Source organism: Primulina eburnea, chromosome 13 (genome assembly GCF_022965805.1).
Source record: "Primulina eburnea isolate SZY01 chromosome 13, ASM2296580v1, whole genome shotgun sequence".
In the NCBI taxonomy this organism is placed as follows: Eukaryota; Viridiplantae; Streptophyta; class Magnoliopsida; order Lamiales; family Gesneriaceae; genus Primulina; species Primulina eburnea.
This window is the reverse complement of record NC_133113.1, coordinates 30,811,298-30,826,063: the sequence shown is the minus strand read 5'-3', so window position 1 is coordinate 30,826,063 and position 14,766 is coordinate 30,811,298. Positions and strand designations below refer to the sequence as shown.

Below are 14,766 nucleotides of genomic sequence, written 5' to 3'. Positions count from 1 at the left end.
ATAAAGCTGAAGTTATCGATCATTTGTAGATTTCTTGATTTGGGAGGGAAACCAATTTCTTTAGAAGCAAACTTTCTACCGCGTGCGCACATGTGTGCATTGTTAATATTGTTGCATCTTACAGAAACAATGACGTGCATTAAAAGCACACCGCGGATATAAAAACGGTACGCTCATGTAACGCTGTTAATAACCTTATATAAATGACAGAGTTTGTAAAATACATGACGCGAATATTGTTTTTTACAGTGTTCATAATTATATAAATGAATGTGTGAACAATGTGATGTCAATGTTATTTCATCGGCGTGCGCTGCGTGCTATTGATGTTATTTTTCGAGGCGTGCGTACAATGTGCAATGTGCGTGCTACGAAATCATTTTTGTTGTAGTGTTCTATGCATTCCACCGTAATCATTCAATGATTGTGACACCAAAATTTTATTTAACAATCATTTAATTAGTATTTTTGGCGAAAATGAAAATTTCCATCAGAGATAAATCAAAATAGTCGAAATTCAGAAGTTATTGTATCAAGACAAAAAACTGAAATTTTAATTGACCAAAAAAAAGTGACAAACATTTACTGGAGCAGAAAAAATATTTTCCATATTAAGTGGTTTCCTAGTTGGCAAAAAATAAGAAATGTCCAATTTTTTAGCCACATCAGCTTCATCCACCACCTTGTCGGTGTTTTCCTTTTGAAAATCGACCACACCAAAATAAACGAATATGAAAAGATAAGGTACCAAAATTTAAAAAAATAAAATAAAAATTGACAAGCTAGTGGACCAAAACAAAAAATGGTAAAGCTATTGGATAAAAAAAAATATTTTCCCTAAAGTGAAATATGCGGAATGTATTATGAAGAAATGAAGTAAAACAACATATAGAGAAAGTAAGTCTATGATATCGGGGAGTTCTAAATCTCGGTGTGTTTATATAAATGAAAAAAGTATTGATAGACCCCATTTTTTTTTTAATGATAAATTCATTAAAATATGGGTAAAAATTCGAGTACAAATATACTGGGCATACCCAGGCTAAAACAAATCACAGTACAACCTACGACATCAAATCAAAGCAGTACATAAGTCAATAGAGTTCGGTATACAACGCAAAACAACAATCTTGATCCGCTTCACCATATCTTGTAGTCTCGGGTCTTCATTTTCGAACATTGACCTATTTCTTGCATTCCAAATGTGGTACACAGTAGCAGCTAGGGCCATGATTCTCATACGATCCAATGTCGACTTGCCACCATAATGATTCCTAAAAGCTCTCAAAATTGCTGTCGGTGATCCCATATTCTTTGACATCCCAAGCCAAGCACGTATTTCTCTCCAAACATCACAAGAGAAAGAGCACTGAAAGAAAAGATGCTCTACTGTTTCAATCTGAACTTTACATAAAATGCAAGTTTTGTCTTCAACAAACACTAATCTGTCACGGGTACGTAGTTTAGAGTGTGCCATGAGCCACAAAGTGAATCTATGTTTCGGGAGAAGACAAGATCTACTAAGAAGAGGTTTCCACGGCCATTTCCCATTATTTTTGGCAAAGAAATCATACGCTTTTCCAATCCCATAACTGTTAGTGAACCAAGAATTCAGCGTGCATGCCGCTGCGTCAACCGATCCCGTGCGCTGTATAATATCATTACGGATAGCCAGAATCTGTTTAATCAATGGAGATTCATCTTTATGCCAACCCCAATTCCAAACCTCCCCAAAGTGACTATAAACATGATTAACCCATCTAATCCACAAGCTCTCTTTCCTCATATGTATTTTCCACAATGTCTTTGCAATAAGAGCTTTATTCCAACATTTTAAATCTTTAAGACCCAGTCCCCCGTCCTCAATTGGTTTACAAATAGAGTTCCAAGCGATGCGGGGGTGCTTCGTTGGCCAAACGAACTTACGACAAAGTGAGTGAATGGCATCAACTATACAATTGGGAATCGGCAAAATAGATAACCAAAAGCACTCAATACCTTGTACCACAGATCTGACTAGCTCAATCTTTCCAGCATATGAATTGGATTGTCTCGGCCAACAGCTAAACTTCGCAGCAATCGCATCCACCAATTTCGAATAATCTGAAGATCGAAGATTTCTTGCCGCAAGTGGTATTCCCAAATAGCGAAACGGCAATGTACCCGGAGTGAAACCTGTAATCTGCAATAACTCATCTTGCAATCGAACATCAATGCCAGCCATGTAAATATTAGACTTCAACAAGTTGACACGCAAGCCCGCCATATCACCAAAAGAATTTAGGCAGTGCATAACCATCGACACACTACGAGTGTCACCCCGAGATAATAGCAATAAATCATCCGCATATGCCAAATGAGTAATACGAAGATTAAGGCATTTCGGATGGAACCCATAATACGGTGACCTGGACATGCGCTTAAGAGATCGAGAAAGTACTTCCATGCACAAAGTAAATAAAAAAGGTTATAGAGGATCACCTTGTCTTAATCCCCTCCGCCTTTTGAAATGCCCATGAAAATATCCATTCAATGCAATAGAGTAAGACGTGGTGGAGACACATTCCATAATCCAATTAGTAAACACAGTTGGAAAATTTAGGTAAATCAGTACCTCTTTCAAGAAGGACCAATCAACCGTATCATAAGCTTTTTGAATGTCCACCTTGAGGATGCATCGTGGAGCACCACGCTTGCGAGCGTACTTTCTCAACAATTCTTGAGCTAAGTGGATATTATCAACAATAGATCTCCCTCGAATAAAAGCAGCTTGAGCATCATTAATCAAATAACCCACAACAGTGGCCAATCTATTAGAAAGAATCTTGGAGATAATTTTGTAGAACACAGTGCAGCATGAAATAGGCCGAAAATCAGTCACCGAGGAGGAGTCGATAGACTTTGGAATAAGAGCTATTACAGCATGATTCCATTGTTTAAGTAGCTTACCACTGATGAAGAATTCTTTAACTGCTGCTATGACATCATTCTTAACAACATCCCAAGCTTTTTTAAAGAAGAATGAACCATACCCATCCGCTCCCGGTGCTTTTTCGTAATCAATATCAAATAATGCAGATTCAATTTCTTCACTAGTCACCGTCGCTGTTAAAGCAGCCCAATTATCAACTTGAACACACGGTCCATCACTTAAAGTTTCGCAGTCTACATGATTTCTGTCCACTTGTGTTCCTAACAGATTCTTGTAATAATCAACAAACAACTCAGCAATATGGTTTGGATCTGTGATTGTAGTACCTGCAGAATTTTTGATCGCCACAATTGCATTTCTTTTGTTATTCCTTTTTATCAAGTCATGGAAGAATTTTGTGCACCTGTCACCTTGTTGCAAATAGCTGAGTTTGGCTTTTTGAGCAATAAAAGATCTTTCAGCTTCTAACAATAACTCTGTATGTCTCTTTATCTCGCTGTAATCTGTTGGAGTCACCCCCGATCGCAACATATCATTCTGCAATTTTAGAAGTTTGTTTTTTGCAGCAGTATCCCTGTAAGAAATATGGCTAAAAGTCTTCTTGTTCAGTAGTGTTAGCGGTTTCTTCAGTAAATTGAGCATCTGTTTGAGTTTATATTGCGCTGTACCATGCCCTGAAAACGACCAGTGTCTAGCAACAATCTCAAGGAAGCTGTCACTTAGTGCCCACATGTTAAAAAATTTGAATGGTTTTTGCTTCTTAACATTTGGCTCAACAAAAGAAACGATACTAATGGTATGATCGGAAACACAACCCGGAGGTACAAAATCAGCAAAGCCATCAAGATTCGAAGCTAGCCAATTTTGATTCACAAGAACTCGATCAAGTTTACTACACACCTTATGATTACTCCAAGTAAAAACACAACCAATTTGTCTTATATCCAACAAGTCTAAAGTTGTTACACAATCAACAAAATCTTTTATGTCGTAGTTTTTAACCGGTACCCCTCCATGTTTTTCATCCGGTGATAAAACCGTGTTAAAATCACCTAAAACCATCCAGGGAAGTGTACACGTAACCCCATACTCCCTCAAATTATCCCATAACATTCTTCTCTGTACAATCGTATGCAACCCATAAACAAAGGAAGCACAGAAATTGATTTTAGAACTCAAACACACAATGCTGACATGCACCGATTGCTCAGTCATACTTATAACATTTAAACCAACTCTATTCGGGTTCCACAACACACAAATACGCCCTTTATTATTGAGTAAGAAATTATGAATAACTCTCATACCTGGGAAACGAATTCTCATCATCGAAGAAAGAGACTTCTCATCAAATTTGGATTCCAAAATTCCTATAACATCAATCTTACGAGTGTTCATGATGTTTTGAACACTCCTCTGTTTTAGAGGCTTGTGCAAACCTCTAACATTCCAACAAGCTAAAATCATTGAAGATTGGTGGCATTTACGGGATGCCCACCCTTTTTCATATTCCCAAAGTACCTCTTATCTTTGTCTTTGCTATTCAAGTTTACCAATTCAGTATCACAGGAGCTGTCACCATCCATATCATCGAAAAAATTTGGAATGTTTGCATGCTTCTGTCCTTTCTTACTAACAGGTTGTTTCTTCTTTGCTTTGCTTTTCTTTTTATTTTTCTTGCTAGTGACTTCAATGAACGGGACTTCATTAACATCTGGTATATTCGATGTTTCCCCCAATAATGGGAACTCACTTTCTAACACACCTTTTCCTTTATCCGTACATTTCTTCACATCCGTGATAGTAACAGTAGTGGATTTACTGTCATCACAATTTTCAATCACCTCAGTAGTTACCTTATCAGTAGCTTCCTGATCATGTTCTCCGAGAGCCACTGAATTTGCAGCCATGTCATGCACTTGTCTCGGTGGAGCATGATTATGTTTACTTGACAGTCGGGCTCTACCACGCGATGTAGCTCTGTTCCATACCACACTCCTGGATCTCTGTCTAGCAAAAGTTTTTGGTTGATCATTGAGTCTTGCAATGTTCTCCCCACCATCCTTAATAGGGCATTTATCAACTACATGACCAGCTGTTTTACACATAGAACAATACTTTATCTCTTGTTCGTACACAAAATGTATATCCACTGTACCTGTAGGCAGTTCAACTTTAATTGCATGCATCTTAGGGGAATCTAAATCGATCTCAATCAACACCCTGGCAAATTTCATACGCTTTCGGCCCTGAGTTAAAAGATCCATGTGAATTGGTACCCCCAACTCAGCAGAGATATTACTCAAAATAAATTGGTTCCAACAAAGACTCACCCAGTATAAATGTCTCTGTACAATCCTAGCACAAGCCACTATTTAACATTCAAGAAAAAAGTTATTCAAGAAAGAGAGAATTAACTTCCCCTCAACTCTAACCAACTCGTATATATCATACTATCCTATCATCTTCTTCAAGTCTTTACTTCTAGGAATCTCTTAATGACTGAAGAGTTGCTAAAAAAGCCCCGTAACCTTATGACACTAACAATAGGAACCTAAACGACATATGAAAAGAAGACTAAATGTCCGTTCACGAGTGTCGAACCCATTATGCGAGGATCTCCGTCGGTTTCTTTACTCCATCAGTCAGACACGACCAAGGGTAAAACATGTTGCAGCTTTCTTGAGTTCCTTTTCAACCATTTGATCAATAGCCTGTCTCGAGTCTTTACTTGATGATTCCATGCTGCATATTATATTTCATATTCAGCGACATGATCTCTCATTTTCATCATTTTACGTTTTTGGGATGTGCCATTGACTGTACTGAGCATCAAACACTATCTAATTTTTGGATTTGATCACTTTACCTGGACTCTTACATTTTTTTGGAGCCGATGTATGATGTATGTCGCCAAAATGTTGAGTTGTTTCTTTCTTAATGGACATAGCCATAGGCTGTGATGTAGTCGACTCTGATTGCATTGTTGTTGAACTGGTATTGTAATTATTGCTATCACTACTTTTCATTTGTCAAAGCCACGAAGAATTGACAGCGTTATTTCTTCGGCGCCAGAACGATTTTCACCAGAATATGAGACTTGCGTTGTAACATGATATAGTGTCGCATCAGCATGCAGTAGATCAGTATTATGAGAATCATGTTACATATCCTGAAGTTGATCCTGCTCTTTATAATACGCAAGTAGTTCCAGAGTAGCTTCAAGGTCCGCCTCGGCCACTCGAACTTGGTAATCGAGTAGTGCTGTTTTCACCAAAGGTTCATTTACCAGATACACAGCCCACATGTCAGCAACATATATATTTGATCGTTGAGATTTTTCTTTTTGTTTTTAGTCATTTTATCTGACTCATGAATACGTGATGATCCAATGGTTCTGGTAGTTTCTTGATATTATAGATTCCGAAGAGCTTGTGTGCATTTATAAAAGTTTTTGGCCGGTCGGCAGGGAAATACGGTGCAAGGAGGCAATCTGTGGTGCACCTCCTCTTTTGGGGACCTTACCACTCCTCAAGGTCATTTCTCATATCAAGAAATGAAAGAATCCAAAGCAATGAAATATTGATTTCTTGGAGCAAACTTATGGTGTAAATTGAATGGTTTGGAAGAATGGAAGTGATAGAGAATAGATGCCTTTTCTTTCTTGTCAGAAGTGAATTGATGCAGGGAAGTCTCGATAATTACTAATGAAAATCTGTCTTCGATCATTATTCGACATCAATCGTAACGCATGTGCGTAATGTAATTCGCATTACGCTAGTATAGTATAGATAACTGAAACATTAAAGCAGTTACATTGTACTAAATAATAGTCAGGCTGCGAGACAGACATGCCTACGATTTCACAAAATCAAATAAATACATTTCAACTTCACCGACCAAAATTAGAATAATAGAGCACATCCATCACAAGGCAACCAACCTTCTAATAACGCCAAAAGAAATCAAAGTTTCCTCGTAACAAAACTGGCGATTACATATTTATTCAACTCAGTTAAGACTTACAATAAATGCATCCGCTCGACATAAGATTGAAGCAACCATCGATTGAGAGGGTCGCCGCATCCGATAAAGCACCCGGTATTACCGTTCTCTGTAAAGAACGGGAAATGAAACATTTCCAGCAATTCTTGCACTGACTGCCTCACCATGGAGGCACCTGTCACCCTGCTTCGTCGTCCCCAACCTGTTATGATATCAATTCTGCTGGGGCAAATACCAGAAACGAGGAATTGTGTGCGGAACCAAGCAAGTGATCTTGAAAGTGCAGTCACTGCCGTTCCTTCTGACATAACATGCAGGTTTACCAGCCAATATCGGGAACTTTTCTCTGTCACTGCATCAGGGTAGACATTCTTTTGTGCTGCCGCTTCCCAGACTGACCCAGCTTCCTCTTTAAGCCCTGTCTTGTGAAAGAAATCGATCACCGCATCCACAAGTCCACGCTTACTTTCCCGGTCTTCACTATGCATCTTATCAAGAAACTTGCTCACGTGATCACGCACATTCTGTCCATCAGGTCCAGGAGTAGGCATGGTGAGCAAGAACATGTGAGCAGGATGGCCGGTTAAAGTCATTAACTCACCACAAAACGACATATCAAATGATGTTTGTGCTTCTGTACAACAACTTAGAAGTAAGGTGTAGGTCTGCAAGGAAGGATTTAAGCCAAAACCAAGCATGCCGTGAAGTAAGTTATACGCATCGTGAAGACGGTGTACTCTGAGGAAAGCACTAAGTAAAGAATTACAAGTTGGTACATTGGGGCGTAAACCTGCATTAAGCATCGCATTATACCACTCCCAAGCCTTCTCTACATTACTAGCCTTTCCCCACAAGTCAACAAGAAGACCGTAAACAGGCTCATCTGGAACCCAATTCTTTTTTTTCATCTCTACAAAAACAGCTTCGGCTTCATCCAGATAGCCAGAGTGTCCAAGAACCTCCATAACTATACTGTACGTCACTTTGTCGGGCTCGAATCCAGCACTCTGCATCTCCCGATACAGCTGTAGGGCACCATGGTAATTCCTCGCCTTTGCTTGCAATGCAATCATAATGTTAAACGTCACCAAGTTCGGCACACAACCTTGATTGACCATCTCGTAAAATAGCTTATGTGCTGCTGCCAAGTGACCAGCTTTCCCTAGGCAATTGATGATCACGCTATAAGTGAAAGTATCGGGAGAAAGTCCTGCTTCTTGCATTCTCTGATACATGTCGATGGCAACATCAAGAAACCCCGCTTTTGCATGGATATCAATAAGCGTACAAAATGTCACGCGGTCTGGTTTGCACCCCTTGTTCTGCATCTGGTTAAAAACGCCCATAGCTTCCTTTAAGTAATTCGCCCTGCCATAACTGTGAATAAGACGATTATAAGTAACGATATTTGGCTGGCATCCATCACCAACCATCTGATCAAGTAGTTTGTTTATTGCCCCAAACTGTCTAGACCGGCCAAGAATGCCGACCATGGTGGTGTACGAATGCCCATCATGCTTGAATCCAGGTTGTCGTTTCAACCAGTAGAATAAACCAAGAGCCACATTAAAATCTTGAAGCTGCTTGAGAATCTGGTTTGCCTGGTAGACATCTATTGAGCAGTCAAGCTTTGTAAGAGCCTCTTCCGCAGCAAGACTCCATTTGAACTGTCGTAAAATGTGCAACACACTTTCAACCACGTGACTAGAATTAGAATATTGTCTAGCCGCAGGAGCTCCCCCAATTACTTTAGTCTCTCTCACTGTCCTGTTGAACCCTTCAGACATGTTACTGGTAAACTTGCCCCCTTGTTGTTTATTGTTTGGAATGAAGCGGTTTGAATGTGCTTTTGACCTTTGAGGAACTGACTTTTTCCTGTCCTGTGTCTCTGAAGATATTCCATCAGTTTCCGTGAAATTCCCTGACCCATTGCTCGACAAAATGTTCACTCCTTTGTTTAAAACTGATTCATCAGCTCCAACTTTTGTTCCATAAGAGGTACTCATAGAGTTCGACCCAGATGCCGGCCGAGATGACGAATTTCCATAAACTTTATCTTTTCTAGAGGTTTTCACATTTGCAGATCTTGTATTAGAAATTGGCTTGGTACAATCAACCATAGAGTTACAAGGTGTGCTGACAGTTGCACTCCCATTGGTCAAGGGAATTTTATAATTTACGAAGTCGGATAAGAGATTGACTGCTGCAATACCAGCCTTCATAAAATGATCCGCAACGGGAGAAGATGAATGAACCGCATTCTTTTCTTCGCAGCCATCTGCGTAACTCACACGGTTAGATCTATCCGATGATCGGGTGATGGGAATTTCTCGTGGGGGAGAGACATTTTCAGGAACTACGTTTACTTCTTTTCTCGAATCAATTGAAGTCAGCAAAGCTACTCCTAACGAAGATTTTGATACAAATGGGGATACAACTTGTGAATGTTGCACGGTTGCTCTGGTGGGTCTTCTAGAAGTACACATTTCATCATCAGAGCAAGTGCAAGAATTTCCATCCCCTGCACTACATCGTGATCCATTGAAGAAAAGGGATCTGGCAGATTGGGATAGTGTACCAAGCTGTTTCGCACGTATCATTATCTGTAGATTCAGTTGTTAAAATGAACAATTAATCTCGATTCCAAAGTGTAAAAACAGAAATGAATATGCTAACTTTCCACTTAGTCAGCGAGTGACATGTACTCATGGCAATCAGAGTAGATAAGACTAAATAACATGATACAATTTACATATTGAAATACAGGTATCGATACCTATTCAGTTTATCGGTAGACACACAAAGATCAAATTTTACCACGGTCGACCAATAAAATTGCTCCTCAAAGTTCAACCAAGAGGGTTAGGCAACAGAAGTGAGGCATCTTCTGCGAAGAAAAAGTTGGATAATCTGTAAATGCCCATGAAAAATCGCTGAGATGCATGGAACCCAAAAGACAATACCAGCAGGTTTCATAGTATTTATATGGAAGAATAGCTCAGATATCTATAACAACAACACTTATGTGATAAGAAAGACAGATCATAAGAATAAATGAAAAATTGAAGGCGTGACGTAATGCCCACCTCTAGATAACGTGCAACAAATCATTAAGTTGCACAAACACAGGATTCCCATGATTTTGGAAACCCTGTGGATACACAAGTTTCATTCAAAAGACGTACAATAAACAAGGCACCAGTTATTTACTTAAAAGGACACAGACAGATATCTTTGTTATCCTATTAGCAACTCATTAATGTATTTTATTTTAGTAGCTGAAGGAAAGGCAAAAGTAACAAGATATTTGAAATTGACAGCTTGGAGTCTCTCGCAAAGATTAAAACTTCACAAAATGGACATGGCCTATCATAGACTCGTCACTCGAGTAAAGGAGTTTCTTGAGCAAGATTCAAAGGCATTCCAAAGACGAAAACTGCTCAAGGAAACCATGATTCGAACGTATTTTGGTTCCCCCTCGATGAAAATGCAATTGGTGTCGTAAAGGGCAACAAAAGACGGAAAGATTCAATATTTACCAAATTTTACTCAAAATCAAGAGCAACGTACGTTATAAAACAACTAAGAAAGGATTCTAACAGTGATCCCAAATCACCATTCACTCCTGAACAAACCATAAACGGAGGATGAACCAAAACGATGGCTTACAAAAATCTCTGTTTCATGACAAAGCAAACATGAAAACAACAGTAGCCCACATTCAAGAACCATATAAAAGACCAGAAAGCAACTTCAAAGAAAGAACAAGTAACCATTACAGCTCGAATCAGCCAGTAAAAAAAAAACCTACAACATTCACAAGTCAAATGGAAGTAAACCCAAGAATCAAAACTGAGTTGTATATCAAAGTACCTTAAAATCAAGTATCAGAGAATATTCAAGGAGCGGATGAAAAACATAAGAAAAATTGCTTGAAAGAATGCTAGTAGGGTTGAAGTGGCGGCTGTGGTTTATTCTTCCCTTTTGTGTAGACAGACCTATTGAGTTTCCAAGCAAACGGGGCTGCAGCTGGACCGTGGAAAAGACACTGTAACTTTATTTTACTTTGACCCCACTTTTTTTAATTTATTTTCCATTCATAATTTTTTTTCGAAATAATATTCAAAATCGATTTATAAAACGATAAAAATAAAATATTATATATGAATATGTCTTTCCAAGCAAACGGGGCTACAGACAGGGTTGAACATTCGGTCAAGTCGGTTACCGATCGAACCGAATCTAAATATTTAGTCATAACCGAACCGATCTAATTAATTTTCATAACCGATGAAAACCGAACCGAATTAAAATCGGTTAATTCGGTTGGCCGATTAGTTTTAAAAAAAATCGTGATTTAACTTTAATTATATACGTAATTTTTTTTCAACACTATAGTTTACACAAATGCATAAAAACATAAAATCACGCACATCACAAATATATAAGTTTTGTTTGAACATAATTAATATATATTATATCGATTTTAAAATAAATATTAAATTTTTTTATTAAAATCGATAAATAAAAAATTTATTAAATAATAATATTTATTACATCGGTTAATTCGATTAAACGATTTCAAAATTTTGAAAAACGTAACCGAATTGAATTAACCGATATAACCGAATTTTTTTAATTTGAAAACTGAATTTCTGAATTGATTCGGTTCGATCAGTTAATTTAGTTTAATCGAAATCTTGCTCATCCCTAGTTGCAAGTGGTGAGTGGCCCGCCTAACGTTTTTTTTATAAGGTTGTTTTCTATATATATATATATATATATATATATATATATATATTACTTTTTAAACTGACCGCAAGGTAATAATTGAGCATGTCGAAGGAAAAGTTGGGTTGATGTGGTTAACAAGTCACCTTATATTAAAGAATCAAAAACGTGTTCAATGTCTTAATCTGAAAACGACGTCATACACAAAATATACACATTTGTTATTTTAAAGTTTCAAGTCCTAATTTCTCCCCCTTGTTCATCACTTGATAAAAAAAATATATTCTTATAAGGGAATAATAAGAAAAGAGCGACAAAAACTTGTGTGAGATTCATAGACGGATTCAGAAATTAAAATTGAGGTGGACTTGAACTTAATATAATAAGTTAATTTTCAAAAAAGAAGTTTAATCAATATCTTTTTCAAAATTTATATATTATTTGAATTAATATGTAATCCGTGTAATAGAAGACAAATTTCACTTAAATTCAAAATTTACATTTTAAAACTATTTTTAATATATTTTAAATGTACTTTCAAAATTAAATTCTATTAAATAAAAGAATTGATAAAATAAATCTATCACTTTTATGAGTTATTTGCACCAAACCCCCTTTGAAATATCGAAAATCTACATTTATTCACTGTGAAAGTTAACTATGTATTCTAGATATTAACTTTTATGAGTTATTAACACCGTGATATCTTTAAAAAAAATTAGATTGTGCTTAAATCTCTATATATATTTACCGAAAAAAATTAGAATTGGCTCGAATCTGTATAACCCATTGTAAAAAAAAAAATTGGGCTAGACTACAGCCTAGGACGGACCAAGCATAGGTCCGTCTCTGGTGAGATTGTCTTACGGGTCGTATTTTGTGATATGGATATCTTATTTCGGTTATCCATGAAAAAATATTAGTTTTTATGTTAAAAGCATTACTTTTTATTGTAAATATCGATATGGTTGACCTGTCTCATAGATAAAGATTTGTGAGACTGTCTCACAAGAGATATACTCTAAAAGAGTTGTCGAATTATGACAATCAGATCGTGAAATGATTTAAAATATATTGCAACTCATACCACAAGAATGGATATAAAACAATACAAGACCACAATCAATAATCGAGTTTGTTACACGAGACTAGCATCTTCCGTTAAAAACTTTAATCCTAAAGACACCGTTTTAAGTCTCATAGAAGTAATTTATTGATAATTTATATATCATATCTAGTGTTTACCATAATCAATAATCGAGTTTGTTACACGAGACTAGCATCTTCCGTTAAAATCTTTAATCCTAAAGACACCGTTTTAAGTCTCATAGAAGTAATTTCTCTATAATTTATATATCATATCTCGTGTTTATTTAATCATATATTTGTCTATATACTAATTATTAATCTTAGTCAATCAATTCATTGATTATATATTTTACATTAATCAAATAATTGAATTTAAATTATAATATTACTTTCCACAAGAAATATTATTAATTATTAAAAATGGCAAATTGATAATTTATCATCTTCATTTCCAATATAATCAAACAAATCAAACAAACTATTATTTATCAATAAATCAAATACTATATTAACTATAATTTTTTTAAGTATATTATATTATTTATTTACATGTTATCATCTAATCTTTAAATCTCTTCACAAAAACTATTGTAAAATGATCTAATGTCAATTTTGTGAAATATTATATTTGGATCACTAATTGAAAATATTATTTTTTATATCAAAAATATTATTTTTATTACAAATATAAATAAAATTAACTCGTGTATCACGGATAAAAACCCGAAATCTCACAATAGAACAACTCAAAAAATAGAAAGGCTTTTAGACTTGAGAATGAGCTGGGAAAGACAGAAGGACGAAAATGATGAATTCTCCCTCAAAGCACGACAAATGGAGCAATATTGTCCTTTTATCAAATGCACGTCCCTTTTTTACGTTTTAAAAAATTGACATTTTCTCGATTTTATAGTTCATTTCACATCAACATTATAAATTTAAAACAAAGTATTTAAGTATAAATTTTAATGGTAACAGTCTTCTCGACTCTTTCGCAACTCAAAAAAAATATTGCGTGTCTCATTCTTTTATTCGTTAATAAAAGGAAGTCTTTTTCGCATTTTCTTGTAAATTTTATTTTATTTTATTTTAAATGTAGCTGTATAACAAGCATATATATAGATCAAAAATATATATATCTGAAAACCACCCATTTATATAATTGAACTTGATACTTGTTGGTGGATCAGATGAAAAATGTTTTTTCAAGAGTATGTCTCTTGTGAGAATATCTCAAGAATCTTTATCTGTGAGACGATCAACCCTACCAATATCAACAATAAAAAGTAATACTCTTAGCATAAAAAGTAATACTCACCGTCTCACACAAGTTTTTACTTTATTATAATATATAAATTCTTTAATAAAATGTATAATTTTTATTCCATATCTGTGTCAGAAGCTAAATAATTTGGTAGTTTTGAATTTATTAAATAATTAATACATATCCAATGTTTTTTTAAAAATAAAAATATATCGAGTCCACTTATTATTATACCTTGGGACCATTTGTTCCCACATTGCAGATTTTTCCTGGAAGTATGCTTCCCTACTGCCTTCAAATTGTTAATATCGAAGGGAATAATAATAATAATAATAATAATAATATATACATACAAGCGGATATCTTTTGGGTGTACTTGTAATTATGAGGATGAACAAAAGTCCAAGCTTCATTAAACGAGAGTGTGACAGCTTTGACAAACGCAAATGGAAATTAATTGAACCCTCTTTTTTGAGAAAAGAAACCCAACGGCCATTTAATTTCACTTTTGTTCTTCCTGTTTTGGAAAATATTGTATTTTTGTAAAAATATTTAGTTTCTAAATTATAAAAATTGACGAAAATTATAAAATGAATAAGGTCTGAAGCAAAAAATGAAAAGTTGAAAAATCAAAACTGAGACGTGTTTGATAAATAATCATTTTTTGAAAATAAAAATCAGCAATTGACCAACTTTTAGATCTCAATTAAATTAAGCAGAAGTTAACGCATAATCTAAGTTTAAA

General features: G+C 35.7%; 2 protein-coding genes across 7 annotated transcripts; both read right to left on the bottom strand.

Annotated features, from left to right (window-relative positions):
- Positions 1-1,072: 1,072 nt before the first annotated feature.
- LOC140810474 (uncharacterized) lies at positions 1,073-2,416 on the bottom strand. Its single transcript, XM_073168326.1, has one exon. It carries the CDS (start codon positions 2,414-2,416, stop codon positions 1,073-1,075), a length of 1,344 nt encoding a protein of 447 aa, XP_073024427.1.
- A 4,377-nt stretch (positions 2,417-6,793) lies between these two features.
- On the bottom strand, positions 6,794-10,975 carry LOC140808826 (pentatricopeptide repeat-containing protein At1g74750-like). 6 transcript variants are annotated; one of them, XM_073166113.1, is made up of 3 exons: positions 10,811-10,971; positions 9,714-9,847; positions 6,794-9,540 (listed from the first exon to the last, which is right to left on the bottom strand). In XM_073166113.1, the coding sequence occupies exon 3, from the start codon at positions 9,535-9,537 to the stop codon at positions 6,955-6,957; it is 2,583 nt and encodes an 860-aa protein (XP_073022214.1). In that variant the 5' UTR covers positions 9,538-9,540; positions 9,714-9,847; positions 10,811-10,971; the 3' UTR covers positions 6,794-6,954. The 6 variants fall into 6 exon arrangements, with proteins under 6 accessions (XP_073022214.1, XP_073022217.1, XP_073022215.1 ...); XM_073166116.1 differs by having other exon boundaries at positions 9,755-9,847; XM_073166114.1 differs by having other exon boundaries at positions 9,714-9,824.
- Positions 10,976-14,766: the final 3,791 nt, after the last annotated feature.

Coding starts and splice junctions, on each gene's coding strand:
- LOC140810474 (XM_073168326.1), bottom strand. CDS start 2,416: ATGTCCAGGTCACCGTATTATGGGTTCCATCCGAAATGCCTTAATCTT.
- LOC140808826 (XM_073166117.1), bottom strand. CDS start 9,537: ATGATACGTGCGAAACAGCTTGGTACACTATCCCAATCTGCCAGATCC.